At 34.8% G+C, this 13519-nt stretch overlaps 1 protein-coding gene across 1 annotated transcript in view; it reads right to left on the bottom strand.

The window, feature by feature from the left end:
- The window catches only part of LOC145239763 (uncharacterized), a 79514-nt gene extending 70363 nt beyond the window's left edge, over nt 1-9151 (bottom strand). Inside the window, exons 1-3 of the mRNA XM_080103192.1 lie at nt 9007-9151; nt 3697-3793; nt 378-519 (exon numbers count right to left, since the gene is read on the bottom strand). Of these exons, the coding sequence (XP_079959318.1) occupies nt 378-519; nt 3697-3793; nt 9007-9049 (282 nt within the window). The 5' untranslated portion in view covers nt 9050-9151. The remainder of the gene's footprint in view (nt 1-377; nt 520-3696; nt 3794-9006) is intronic.
- Between the last annotated feature and the right edge of the window lie 4368 nt (nt 9152-13519).

Raw genomic sequence — 13519 nt, 5'->3', positions numbered from 1 at the left:
TTACAACGGTTTCAACATGACATTGCTTGAGGTCATTTTTAACTGTTTCTAGTTTAGCCTAACATTTCTTTGGTTATCCTCAACTGATATCTATCTAAGCAGAGCTCCGTTTACCCTCAACACAGGCAGTTGCAACACAAAAGTTACTTTGAATGTAAAAAAAAAGGCTGGCAATGGAATCTAGAACAAATGCATGCATAAAAAAAAAAAGCTTTGTTCTGCAAGGAGAAATAAGTCTAGATTACCCTTATTCAAGGGAGATAAATATTGATATTTTAAAAATCCTATGTAATTAGAAAAAACATTTTGGGTATAATTAATCATTTCTTATATGCCAATTAAATGATTAAAACAAAATTAATTAGAAAATAACTTACCATATATGAACGTTCAGGATGAATTTCATGGATTGCCTTCTGAGCTTTGACCAACGCATCATCAAACAATGGCAATAACTGAACTGGGCTATGAATCAAGACATCAAAAACTGGGATGTTACTCTCAAATAAGGTTGGAGCACTGTGTAAATAGGAATTAAAGAAATTAATCAAAATGAGGGTAGATGCAAAGTACCAATAATACCAGGGTGACTAAAGAAACAAATTAAAAAAAAAAAAACTCCCTCCTGCAGTCTTTAATAAAATTCATAATCTTTTCTGCAATACAATCGTATTTAGAACAAATAAACTTCACTTCATACCTGACTTGTCCACAAAGTTTCAGTCATTACTGTTCAATAGCTTTTGTTTTATCATCATTCAATGATACACAGAGGACGCTTTAGTAATCATCTCATCAGTAGAATTTGTAATTATAAATGCACTTCACACTCACCAGACCTAACCACCCCTCCCTGATTTTAAAGTGTATGTAGATGTGTTTGCAATGCAGAGATGTACATTTCAAGCAGGTCACTGAATGGCTATAAAACAAACACTGTTGGCCATTCATGAGCAAAACTTAGACAAGTTACAGGGTGGAAATTGTCTCTGTAGAAAAGATGACATGATTCCATTTCTGTTTAATGAAAACCGGTTTTCTTTTTGTGTTGCAGACCATCTACTAGTTGGCCAGTTGAATACAAATCCCAAGAGCGATAGGAGCTTCTATCATGTCTGAAAGTGACACAATATTCAATGAGTGCGATCGGAGATGTGCCATTGTACAACTCATGCTCTCTACCAATCCAAGTTATGACAACAGGACCATTGCCAGCACCTTTAAAATGCAAATCCGGACGATTTGACACTTAAGGGCACAGCTCAACGCATCGGACAACCTATGGTTATGGTCTTTGGTATGGTTTCAAGTGAGGGCCACATCATGTCACCTCACATCTTAGAAGTCGGCTTGAAAGTCAACACCAAAGTGTATCTGGATGTGCTGAAGAGTGTGTTAATTCCCTGGTACAATCAGGTGGTTGCTGGCAGACCCTGGGTGTGGCAGCAGGACTTGGCACCAGCCCACAAGTCCAAAGAGACCCGGGCTTGGCTTCAGAAGGAGTGTTACAAATTTGTACCCTTCTCTCAATGGCTCCCTTCCTCCCCTGACCTGAACCTGCTTGACTACTTTGTTTGGTCATACGTCGAGAACATCACCAACATGAACTCGCACAGCACCAAAACCAGCCTGCTTGCTGCCATCCACCAAGTATTTGCCGAGCCCCCACCGGCGCTTATGGAAAAGGCATGCTCCCAGTTCTAGACCCATATCGAGACAGTAATTGAGGCTGAAGGCGGCTACATTGAATAGATGCCGCCTCTACTACATCCTCAAGTTACCTGAATTGATTTTTTTCAATAAAAGTTTTTAAATAAAGCTGTAGTATTGTTTTCTTTAGGGCAACAACTTTATCATTCCACCCTGTAGTCAGTATATAACTGTTGATTTGACCTTATTTTGGCTTTGAATACTATACTATTTTGAATATTAAAAATTTATGGATATTCAGTTGAATGTGAATCACATTCACTGGTTATAATGTTAGAAAGTAAAAAGAGACTAAGGAAGACTTGTGATTGGTTAAAGAAAATCATGTGATACGTTAAAGAACATTTTTATTTTTTTAAATATTGAGTCAGCCATCTTTCCAGCATTCATATGATCGTTTTATATTCCTATTCTTCGAATTCTGTATTTGGTGTAATGGCTATGTTGCTATCAATGTGTAATAAACCCCAAAGAAGAAGAATTCTTACATTTTTGCTTGTATTTAAGGCCTTGAATTGGAAGATCAAGAAGACCACTACCGACATTTTAGGATTTTTTTTTATTTAATAAAAGGTGAAAAAGCAATAGAAATCTGTATGCCTTCTGTATGAGGAGAATGTTGTCATAGAACAGGTGTGCCAGAAATGGGTTGCTAGATTTCCAAAAATAAATTTTTGAGAGAAAGATGCTCCTCGCTCTGGCTCGTTAAAAAATGATCAATAGTGAAAACCGTAATTGAACAAGCTTGCCGTTTGACAACCAGACAAACTGCAGACATTTCCAAGATTTCCAAATCGAGTGTGGAAAATGATTTGCATAAATTCTGTTATAGTTCTAAACTTGATGTTCAGGTTCTCCATAAACTGATAGAAGCATACCCCCCACCCAAAAAAAAAAGACGAACAAACTTATTGGTTAACTCAATAGTTGGAGCAGTTGGAAAGAGACAAAAGCAAGATTATAGGTGGCCATGTTAGATGGTTTTCTCCATAGTTTCTTGAATAAGGAGATGATAATTAAAAGACCTTAAACAATTAACTGGTGATGATTACATTGAATTGAGTTGATAAATTAATATTTCAAATATGCTATGCTATTTGCAATCACCAATTCATCCCAATGTAAATGCCAGCAACGAAGAAGATATATCCAAGATGGTAACATAGTGTACATACATGGGGATACAAATAAAATCAGCCACAAAATTTATCTTTAATGATCTCTAAAAGTTTAACAGTCTGAATAAAATGTTGAACCGATGAGATGAAAATATTTAGGTGCTAGTTCATAACTTCCCTCATGAAAAAATTTTTTTTTAAATTTCAATATTATATGTATCCATGATGGAAAGAAAATATTATACACTAAACATCATGTAAATTGATCCAGTAATTTTATATTTTTTTATGAAGAAAAGCATTGAATGACTTCTTTCACAAAAGTTTGAATTATTTGAAATTATTTCCCTTGTCCTGCAAAATGAGGTTGAGAGATCGTCAGTTAAGCAATAAAATTTTATTTTCTTTTTTGAAAATAAAATGACTTGATGGATTTGCATGATTTTTGGTGTACACCATATAGACTTTTCTTTATTTTTGGTAGTTTTACTTTTTCATTGCAGGGGGATTATGAACCTGTATTAAAATTTATATGAAAAATTACAAAAACAGAAAATTAAATTTTGCCTGAATGCTACTGACATTGCTTTTTTTTTGGGGGGGGGGGCTAATGCAGAGTGATCCGCGCTATTTTCTAAATCATATTTCCACGTTTAATTAAAGTTTTATGTTTTTTTTATTCAATTGTAAGGTTAAAGTACAGAATAGGTACAAAACACCCTCCCCTCCCCATGTTAAGAATGGCTTCTTAAATAAAAACATCATTTCAGCACGGATCACTCTCTGCATGAGTACCTTTTTTATTATGTAGTCTATCATTGGTTCAAAATGTCAATTCCAATTAAAAAAAAAGAAAAGCAAAACTTACTCCACGACAATAGGAAAATGGTCATCCGTGTTATCTGAAAGCAGAATCTGAACAAGATCTTCCTTATGGTTATCGATGCTGTACCTCTCCAGAATAGCTGTGAAAGAAAAAAAATCACAAATCATCTTATTTGATCTACTTCAGGATGTCAAATGCTGTATATGAATGGGGGAGGGGGGAGTTATCTACTTTTTCCACAATAGATTCAAGGAAAGGAGATGTCAGAACCAAAAGAAAATAAGGAAATTCCATTTTCTACTCCCTTGGTCAATCAGCAAGGACATGACCATTGTTTTGGAGGCCCTGATACAAGCAACAGTCTGCTCTTGGCTGAGCACAGCTTGTACCTCCTTGCCAATCGATGCAAGCAAGAAAATATCATTTGCGTGAACAAGGTTAGACACGCTTATGTTTCACCCAACCGCAACCCCTTCATGACCTTGAAAAGCTTTGTTCAGGATATAATCGATCGCATCGTTGAAAAGAGTAAGAGGGAGGGCACAACCCTGTCAAATGACTGACCTCAAACATTTGACTCTTCACTGTAGGCCTGTATATAGGCCCTTATAGACCTATAGTAACTTTCAACAATTTGCAAAATTTACGTTGGCATACTATCTGCCTGCATGATTCACCAGAGCAAACCACACTGATGTATAAGCCACTGGAGAGGGGATTGCGTCTCCTGCCTTATTACGATACCTAAAACTGTGGCACAATGATAAGAGTTCTGTTTGGGGGAGTAAAGTTGAAAAATGTGTTATGGAAAACATGACGAGGATGGTGATCTCTGGCTTTGCGGAGATGGACAGATGTTTATAAAATCTCAGCCATGTCAAAGCAATCAGTGACAGGTGCAAAAGATCAGATTTACTTGACCAACATCAAGTTTTTTAAAACAATATTTCAGTCTCTTTGGTATTTAATATGTATCTATCACCCTCTTTCTCTTGTTCTCATCATCTATTATATAAGTCTCAGCCATCAGTGCTTGTGTGTGTGCATTAGTGCGTTTGTCTGTCTGCTAAAAACTTTTGTCAACTGCATCGAAGCAGCATGAACGTGCTATCGTTAAAAAGAGCAATCTCTCAGACACATAATATTGAACAATTAGAAAAAATTGTCAATTATTTTACGTAGAAATGTCATTTTGTCTGAAAGAGTGGAACTCGGGTAAAAATGTTGGTATTGATACTGTTTGTAAATCGCAGGTTCTTTTATTTTAAAAAGCTAAATTTGCAGCGTCATAACATCTGTGTCATCATAGTCCGGTCGATAATGTGTTTGCTTACAAATTTAACTGCTGCGAGTTTACGTCCATCATGCAGCATTTTTTTTTTTTTTAATTTTTTCTGTTACAAAATTTTGCTTTTGGTTTTGTTTCTGGCTAATGGCACCAAAGTCCTGTTTTTTTTTGTTTTTTTAACGTATTTTACAACTGGGCAGGAGAAAATGTTTCAGGAGAATAACTTGTAGAAAGCTAACAGTAGCATTAGAGATGAACTGTTGGCAGTGAAATTCATCGGCCAATTTTTATCAGTGTTTAATTTAATTTTCGATTTTTGAGACTATCAAAACTCCAAAGACGACCGTTTCATGCCCGTCATTTTTTTGTCATTCTAACTTATGTTCTTGATACTACTTTTTTGTCAACCTAAATAAACTTTAAAATATGTTAAAACACAAAAAACTTATCCAGCTAGGTAGAAAAGTAACTTATGTTGCCTTTGGTAATATTTATTTGTACATTTGTTTCTTGACAAATTTTTCGTTTTTTTTGTTAATACTAATAAATGCTTGGCTTCTAAATAATAAAATTATTTCAGCATGGTCCATAAACTACACAAGTACCTTATTTTTTTTTTTTTCCGTTGAAATTACCATACAATGACTGTTATTTAATAATATGCTTTTTCTTTAATGTTTAACTGCTAGCAATTTCTGTAAAACGTTTTCAGGGGGGGAAAAAATGAAGTTTTTGTTCAGCACCTTCTGTCTAGTTACGTAACCTGTCCGGAACATACCAGTAATAATGCTGTCCATATTCTACATAATAACTTTTTTTTTTCCAACAATTTTTTTTTCTGGATAACTGCCTGTAATGCATTTCGTATATATACGTTTTGCTTTTGTTGATATTATAGTTGCCTTATACGATATACTAGTTCACCAAAAACGGAAAATAAGATTCTATTTTTGGCTATCATGTGCAAAGACCCTGAAAAAAAAAAAAAAAAAAAATTAGCAGCAAAAACTTGAAAATATATAGCTTAGAATTTAGAGTGGGTGATCAGTTTTGTATATAGATTTAAACTGAGAAGCAATTGGTTCCCAAAGATGCTGCCATCGAGTCTTCATTATTAGTGCGAAATTCGAAAATTGAAATACAGTATAACCCCGGGATATAGTTTTTTCAGATTATAATGTGGAAATCAAAATATTGTATTCAATACAATATTTCGATTTTGGTTCTAATATCGAAGAAACACTATGCTGCCATATTTTATCACATTGTCGTTTTTTTTTTTGTAGCGGTCACTGTGCAAATTTCAGCTCCCCTCCTTTTTTTGTAATTATTTTTATTTTGCAAACAGCAATTTGTTTCCTGATAACTATTTTTTTTTCTCGGTTCATTCGCCTGTGTTTCTTTGAGTGGAGGTGTTGCCACTCCTACTTAAGGTTAATGTTAAGGGAGAGTATGTTTTACTTTGTAAGCAACAAATATTATTAAGAGTGTTTATTAAACATGAAATAAATGATGATTTACATTATATACAAATAAAAAAAAAACAAAATAAAAAACAGAAAAACTAATATTTATACTAATGTGCATTCATTGTGTCTGCTTTGAAGCATACAAACCTAGTTGACAAACTGTGGCAGCGTCTGTGGGAGCCAACAGCTTCAATATACCTAAATTGAACGTAAAATGATCATCCATTTCCCAACCAGATAACATATATAAGGAGATATAATCAATTTTTCTTTATATCCAATTACGTTTCTTAATTTTTTTGAAAATTGTGTGTCTGGGTGAGGTCTATTGCCATCCGAACTTAGGGGTAAGGAAGGTTGGTATTTATGCAAAGAAGATAGCGTACTGAAATAACTTTATTATTTCGAAACCCATTTTTAACATGAAGAGGGGGAGAATGTTTTGCAACTATTCTGTACTTTCACCTAACAATTTAATAAACAAAATATACTGTACTACTTGAATGTAACTTGAAAATACGCTACTTATGCAAAATACAAACTGTGTTATTTATTTTATTTTCAAGTTAAATTCAATTCGGTCGACCTAGACGAGAGGATCCAAAATGGCCGACCAGGACTGAGATATGACACGTGCCGTTGTTTCCTTAATAAATTATTTCAGTTAGGAAGAAATATCTCATGTATTAATAAATGTTAAATAATAATGAAACCTTACCAAAACAAAACGAAGTAAAAAAAAAAAAAAATATCTGACAATTCATCGGCTCTAGCTGAAATAATTTATTAAGGAAACAACGGCTCGAGCTTATACTAATAAATAGCAACTTACACACAAATAAATGTTAAATAATAATGAAACCTTACCAAAACAAAACGAAGTAAAAAAAAAAAAATATCTGACAATTCATCGGCTCTAACTGAAATAATTTATTAAGGAAACAACGGCACGTGTCATATCTCAGTCCTGGTCGGCCATTTTGGATCCTCTCGTCTAGGTCGACCTTCAATTCTTATGGTATGTTTTGTTTTTTTAAATTGTTAGGTGAAAGTACAAAATAGTTACAAAACACCCTTTCTCTTACCATGTAAACAATAGGTTCCTAAATGGCAACGTTATTATTATAGCACAGTGTTTTCTCTGCATAATAAGCACTGAAATGTTCTGTTTTGTTTTTAACCGCCAAGTTTTTCAGCCTGGTTACAACGTAATCGCCTAAAAAAGTAGTATCTAATTTTTGCAGAGAAGGTAAAGTGGCATATGATGTAAGGATCTTTCTTACACTTACTTTTTCAATAAATATTTGATTGATATTAAAAAAACAATGTAGAAGTTACGTAAATGCGAGAAACAGTGGTTGCATAACTTTATACAAATAGAAAGAGTGAAAATTTAACTAACATATAAAAAGCGTTTTTTTTAACGACACATTTTAGATCAATATTAAATTATTTTGAAAATATTTAAAAAGACGCTAAGCAAACTCTTAATGAAGCTCGTAGAAACCCTTTCTCCTTTGTTCAAGTTTAGCATGTTTTGTTTACTTCCGTTTTCTGTCGACCGTTTTGATTCACGATGAATGCCCTGAAAAAGTCTACCCTGGGTAATGTTTACCAGTTTTAAAATAAACAAACGAACTTGGCTGTTTTTCAAGATAACATATTTACCCATATTTCGGTATATATTTTTTTTAAACTTTAATTGCAACTCATCGTTAAATTGACGGCTTTTATAGGTTTTCGTGTATGCTGAAAGCGAATATCACATTCAAAATCAGAGGCTGACAAATAGTTTTCTAGATATTAAGATCTTTATTCTCCTATTTTCACTGGCGGTAACGTTTTTTCTCAACTGAACAAGTACTAATGCGCATGCGTGTTACAAAACGCCCCATTCCCATATTAAGAATGGCGACGGCCAGGCCACTGAAATTCATTGAGTAAAATATTTGAAAAATGTTTTAATATCTAGGAAAAAATACTTGTCTGTCCTAAATTTGAATGTGGTATTCGTTTTCAGATGCGAAAACCTTTAAAAATCGTCAATTTAAAGGTGAGTGTTGAGTTGCAGTCAAAGTAAAAATTTACCAATATATTTCAAAGATAAACAATCATAACGGACTTTTTTTAAGGTACTCACCGTGAAGCAGAACGGTCGGGGGGAAAAAAAAAAAACGGAAACATGCAGAACTTGGACAAAGCTCCTTTTTTATTATTATAAGAAACAATAAATACGTGTTTTTAAATGTACTTTTTAGTTACTCGACCCGTTTGTCTTATTACAGAATAGAAATTAACGAAAGGATTCCGGTTCTGGTTATTTTGTTTATTCAGTTGTAGAAGGAAAGGAACCTAAAATTCGACAAACAACTTAAATGATTAAAATTAAATATCTTAATTTGAATAGTAACATTAGAGAAAAAAAAAATAGACGCAATATTTGATTTTTTTTTTTTCAACCACGAGGAAATAATGTAGGTAAATAATAAACACCACAAGACAAGTTAGAAGCTAAGCAGAATCAACACGTAAGTAAACAAAGACATATTAATAAAAATGAAACGAATAACAAGTTATAAATGATCGTGTAGATACCTTTGAACTCATCTACTTCGGTATCATTTAGTTGCTGACTCATATTGCAAGAGAAAATTCGAGTTTTACAACAATTTCTAACTGCCAGGAGAGAAACACGTGTTCAAATTCCCGCCATAATCACGCTTTTACTGCGGCATACCAATTTAAGGTCACTTCCGCGATACATCAAATCAATGTCTATTCCTATTTTCCCCATTCTTTAATGGCTGGCTGGCTATTGATCAGAATGATAGTATTCAGTGCTTGTGCAGATTAGTGGGTAATGTCACTAAATAGAGTTTGTGGGTGATATGAGAAAACAAGTACGTATTTTTTTTACGAGAGTACCCAAGTTGGGTACTACCCAACGTAGGGTAAATTTTTACGACGTGCCCCCCCCCCTAGCGTATTATAAGCATCCCAACCTCCTCATGTTAAGAACGGCTTTCGGAATAAACACCCCTCAACCCCGAAAGCCGTTCTTAAGGAGGGGAGGTTGGGGGATGTTTATTCCGAAAGCCGTCCTTAACATGGGGTGGTTACTACCTGGCACATTTGCTAGGAGCAAAGTGTAGTATCTGTTCCGGCAGATACTGCAAGCTATGACTAGCTATGACTAGCAAAGACCAGATGTGGGGGCAACCCCACATGCCTGACCTTTAACCAGCTCCTATTTCCCACCTCTCGGGAGTTGGTCCCCTTTTTCCCTTCTCCCTCCCTTCACTCCTCACATTAAAAATCGGCCTTGTGCCTAATTTGCTCGGTGGGGGAGCAAATAAATACCATCTGTTCCGGCAGATACTGCACTTAAGATAATTTGTACCAGTCAATGGAGGGGAAACCCTCTATACTGGGACAATTATTATTTTTGGTAACCAGAGTGCCCCCTTTTTGCCTACTTTTAGGGGAGCTGGTTTTTACCTCACATTAAAAACGGCCTTGTGCCTAATTTGCTCAGTGGGGGAGCAAATAAATACCATCTGTTCCGGCAGATGTTGCACTTTGTGACCATTGCCCTTGTGGCAATTGGTTATTGGTACATGTAGGGGTAACCCTATAGGTACCATCCCCTTCCCCTCCCTCCCCTTTCACCTCACATAAAGCCGACCTTGTGTCACATTTTGCTTACGTGGGGAAGCAAATAAATACCTACTACGCTGGGGCAGGTCGTAAAAAATACCCAACGTGAACACCCCCAACCTTCCCATGTTAAGAACGGCTTTTGGAAATAAACACCCCAACCATTCTTAACATGGGGAGGTTGAGGGTATTTATTTCCGAAAGATGTTCTTAACATGGGAGTGTTTATACTACGCTGGGTAATGTAAAAAAAATACCAACAAGTCCGTGTAGGCATTAAAAATCTTTCTTATTTTAAACATTATTATATGATGAGTTATTTTGAGTAAAAAAAATTATTTATTTTAACCACCTAAACTCGAGAAATGCACGATTAAAATGTGTAAACATTGAACGAAGATGGCTGTCACCTGCAATTTCGTAGAGCAAGTAGCTTAGTAGCAGTCTTGACATTGCGATCAAAAACTAAGATCGAGTGAAACAGAAGGACTTTAGATGGGTAAAATAAATTAACTTTTTACTCAAAATGACTCCTTATGTAATAATGGAATTTAGGTAAAATGGCACCGGTAAAAATGGCAAAAGTGACCGTTCGAGAAGTAGAGGTTTAGCTCCCATTCCTCTAGGTTAAAATGGGTCTACGCCCCCCACCCCTTATTATTTTATAGGCTTTTATACTGGTAGGAGTGGGGGCTAAGCTTTCTATTTTATTTTTAAATAGGGCTAATCACGGTCACCAATGCTTTCAGATAGTTTGATTAATTCTTTTAGGGAGCCAGTGTGAAAAGTCTTTGTGGGGTGGGGGGGGAGACAAGGAATATTACATTTAATTGTTCTCCACTCTTTTTCTTTCATCATAATTTATAACCCTAGCCAAGTCAGCAAGACTAATATTTATTATGCTTGTTTGTCCCCTTTTTATGTTCTTTGTTTTTGCCCAAAAACCTGTAATTTTTACCAGCTGCTTAGAGGCCCCCTCATCAATACTGAACCCAAAACTATCTAGTTCAATTTGGGAGGATTTTTCTCAATAGAGAATGATTTTTAAAATAATAATGTCATAAAAGCATGTTCTGTACTATTCTGCATAAGCACCCAGAACTTTAATAATAACTAATTTTCTTTCACAACAAAAAACGTTATAATTGCGAATTGGGAAAAAACATAAACAAACAAAAACAAAACAAAAATTTTATGAATATTGGCAAGCCAGAAGTGTACCCGATTCCAAATTAACAGCAAACGGTGTTTGCTCAGATTCTGTCCTTGATATTAAACTAATGTAACTTCCAGTGAGAGTTTAAATTTTCGAAGTTTATTTAGTTATTAAATTGTTAGGTGAAAGTACAAAATAGTTAACAAAGAATCCCCCCCCCCCGTCTTCAGGTTCTACAGATCGTTTCGAAAGTTATCCTTAACTTAAAGGCTTGATAATGTTACCATAACATTTAAATAGCTGAATTTCTACCAGTAATTTGTTTTATTTTTTTTATTTTTAAGTCATTATCGAGACTCTAAAGATGTAACCCTATTGTGTCAGCCATTTTTTCTTGTTCTCACATGATGCTCGCCACCTGTAATTTGTAAATCAATTTTGCCAATTTTCTGTAGTATTACATTTTTATTTGTAAGTAAAAATCTTTTTAGTGCAAGAAAATTAAAAGCAGTGGCTACCAGCGATTAAATCATTGAATTAAGTTTCAATTTTCAAGACAATATAATAAATTGGATTAAGGTAAATGTGGCAACAATAAAATTTTATTTAGGTTTTATTAAGATTAGTATATATAAATATTTATTAGAAAATAATTATTAAATAAAACGTTATAATTTTTTATATATAATTTTTATAAGTTTATTTAAGTAGAGGGTGATAGGCAGGGGGAGTGACTTCTGGTAATGAGATCCTCATTCCTCTTTAAATTATGGTGGTAAGTGGGGGACAACTTAAGATTATCATCACATGGATTGGCGACTGTTTAAATGAGACAATCCTCCCAGACATTATCTCCTCTTTATTTGAGTATGTGGAGAGTGATAGGCCAAGGGGAGAGGGGAGTAAATTCTGGTTATGATGTTATTCCTCTTCAAATTATGGTGTTAAGTGAGGGACAACTTGAGATTATTATCACATGGATTGATGACTGTTTTAATTAGACAATCTTCCCAAACTTCATCTCCTTTTTATTCGAAGGGGAGGTGATAGGCAGGGTGGTAACTTCTAGTGATGATGTCATTCCTCTTTTAATTATAGTGGTAAGTGACGAATGACTTGAGATTTTCATAACATGGATTGGCGAGGGTTTAAATGAGACAATCCTCCCAGACATTAATCTACTCCTTTTTATTCGAGTAAGATGTGATGATAGGCAGGCGAGCAGTAACTTCTGTTGATGACGTCATTCCTCTTCAAATTATTGTGGTAAGTAGGGGACAACTTAAGATTATCATCACATGGATTGGCGACAGTTTAAATGAGACAATCCTCCCAGATATTATCTCCTCCTGTTTATTTGAGTAGGGATGGTAATTCTGTTGATGACGTCATTCCTCTTCAAATTATGTTGGTAAATGGAGGACAACTTGAGATTATCATCACAGATTGGAGAGTGCTTAATGAGACAATCCTCCCAGACTCTCCTCCTTTTTTTCGAGTAGGGAGGGTGATTGGCTGATGGGGGGGGTTACTTCCGGTGATGACGTCATTCCTCTTCAAATTATGGTGTTAAATGGGGGACAACTTGAGATTATCATCACATGGATTGATAACTGTTTTAAATAGACAATCCTCCCAGACTTCATCTCCTCTCCTTTTTATTCGAGTAGGAGGGGTTAAAAGTGGGGTTACTTCCGGTTATGACGTCATTCTTCATCATTATTGGAAGTGGGGAACGACTTGAGATTATCAAAGTGCTCAATATCCTAGACAGAGCAGGTGTGTCTAATTGCAGCATGTCCTAGAAGAAATAATTACTTCGTTTTTTGTTATTGTGTTGTGGTATGCATTACTCAATGAAAAATGCCCAATACCTGACCAATGCTGGGTAACCCTGCTAGTTTTAAATAAAAAATAAACAATGGCTTATTACATTTAGAATACCTTCGAAGGGCCACTTTGATTAATGTTTGCAGTTTTTTTTTTTTAATATTGTAATAATTGAATCTTTTGATATCTTCAGAATTCATTTGAAATGGCTCCTTTCATTTAAAACAGAAGGGCTCAGCAAAAAGAAGAAAAGATTGTAAAATTTATTTTTTAACGGATTTAAGATTTTTTCAAGATGTGTGAATTTTGGGCGGTTTATTCAATTTGGCAGACTATCTTTTTGGTGCCTTCTTATTGACTGTTTTGAGTCACGTGATGTAAACAAGACCACCGGTGTTTTGCTGGTTAGTAAATTATCAAATATTATCAGATTGGAAAATATTTCCAAACTGTTTGATTTGGCCC

Source organism: Euprymna scolopes, chromosome 19 (assembly GCF_053919585.1).
Source record: "Euprymna scolopes isolate OS-2025 chromosome 19, ASM5391958v1, whole genome shotgun sequence".
NCBI classification, from domain to species: Eukaryota; Metazoa; Mollusca; class Cephalopoda; order Sepiida; family Sepiolidae; genus Euprymna; species Euprymna scolopes.
This window is presented reverse-complemented; position numbering and strand designations above follow the sequence as displayed.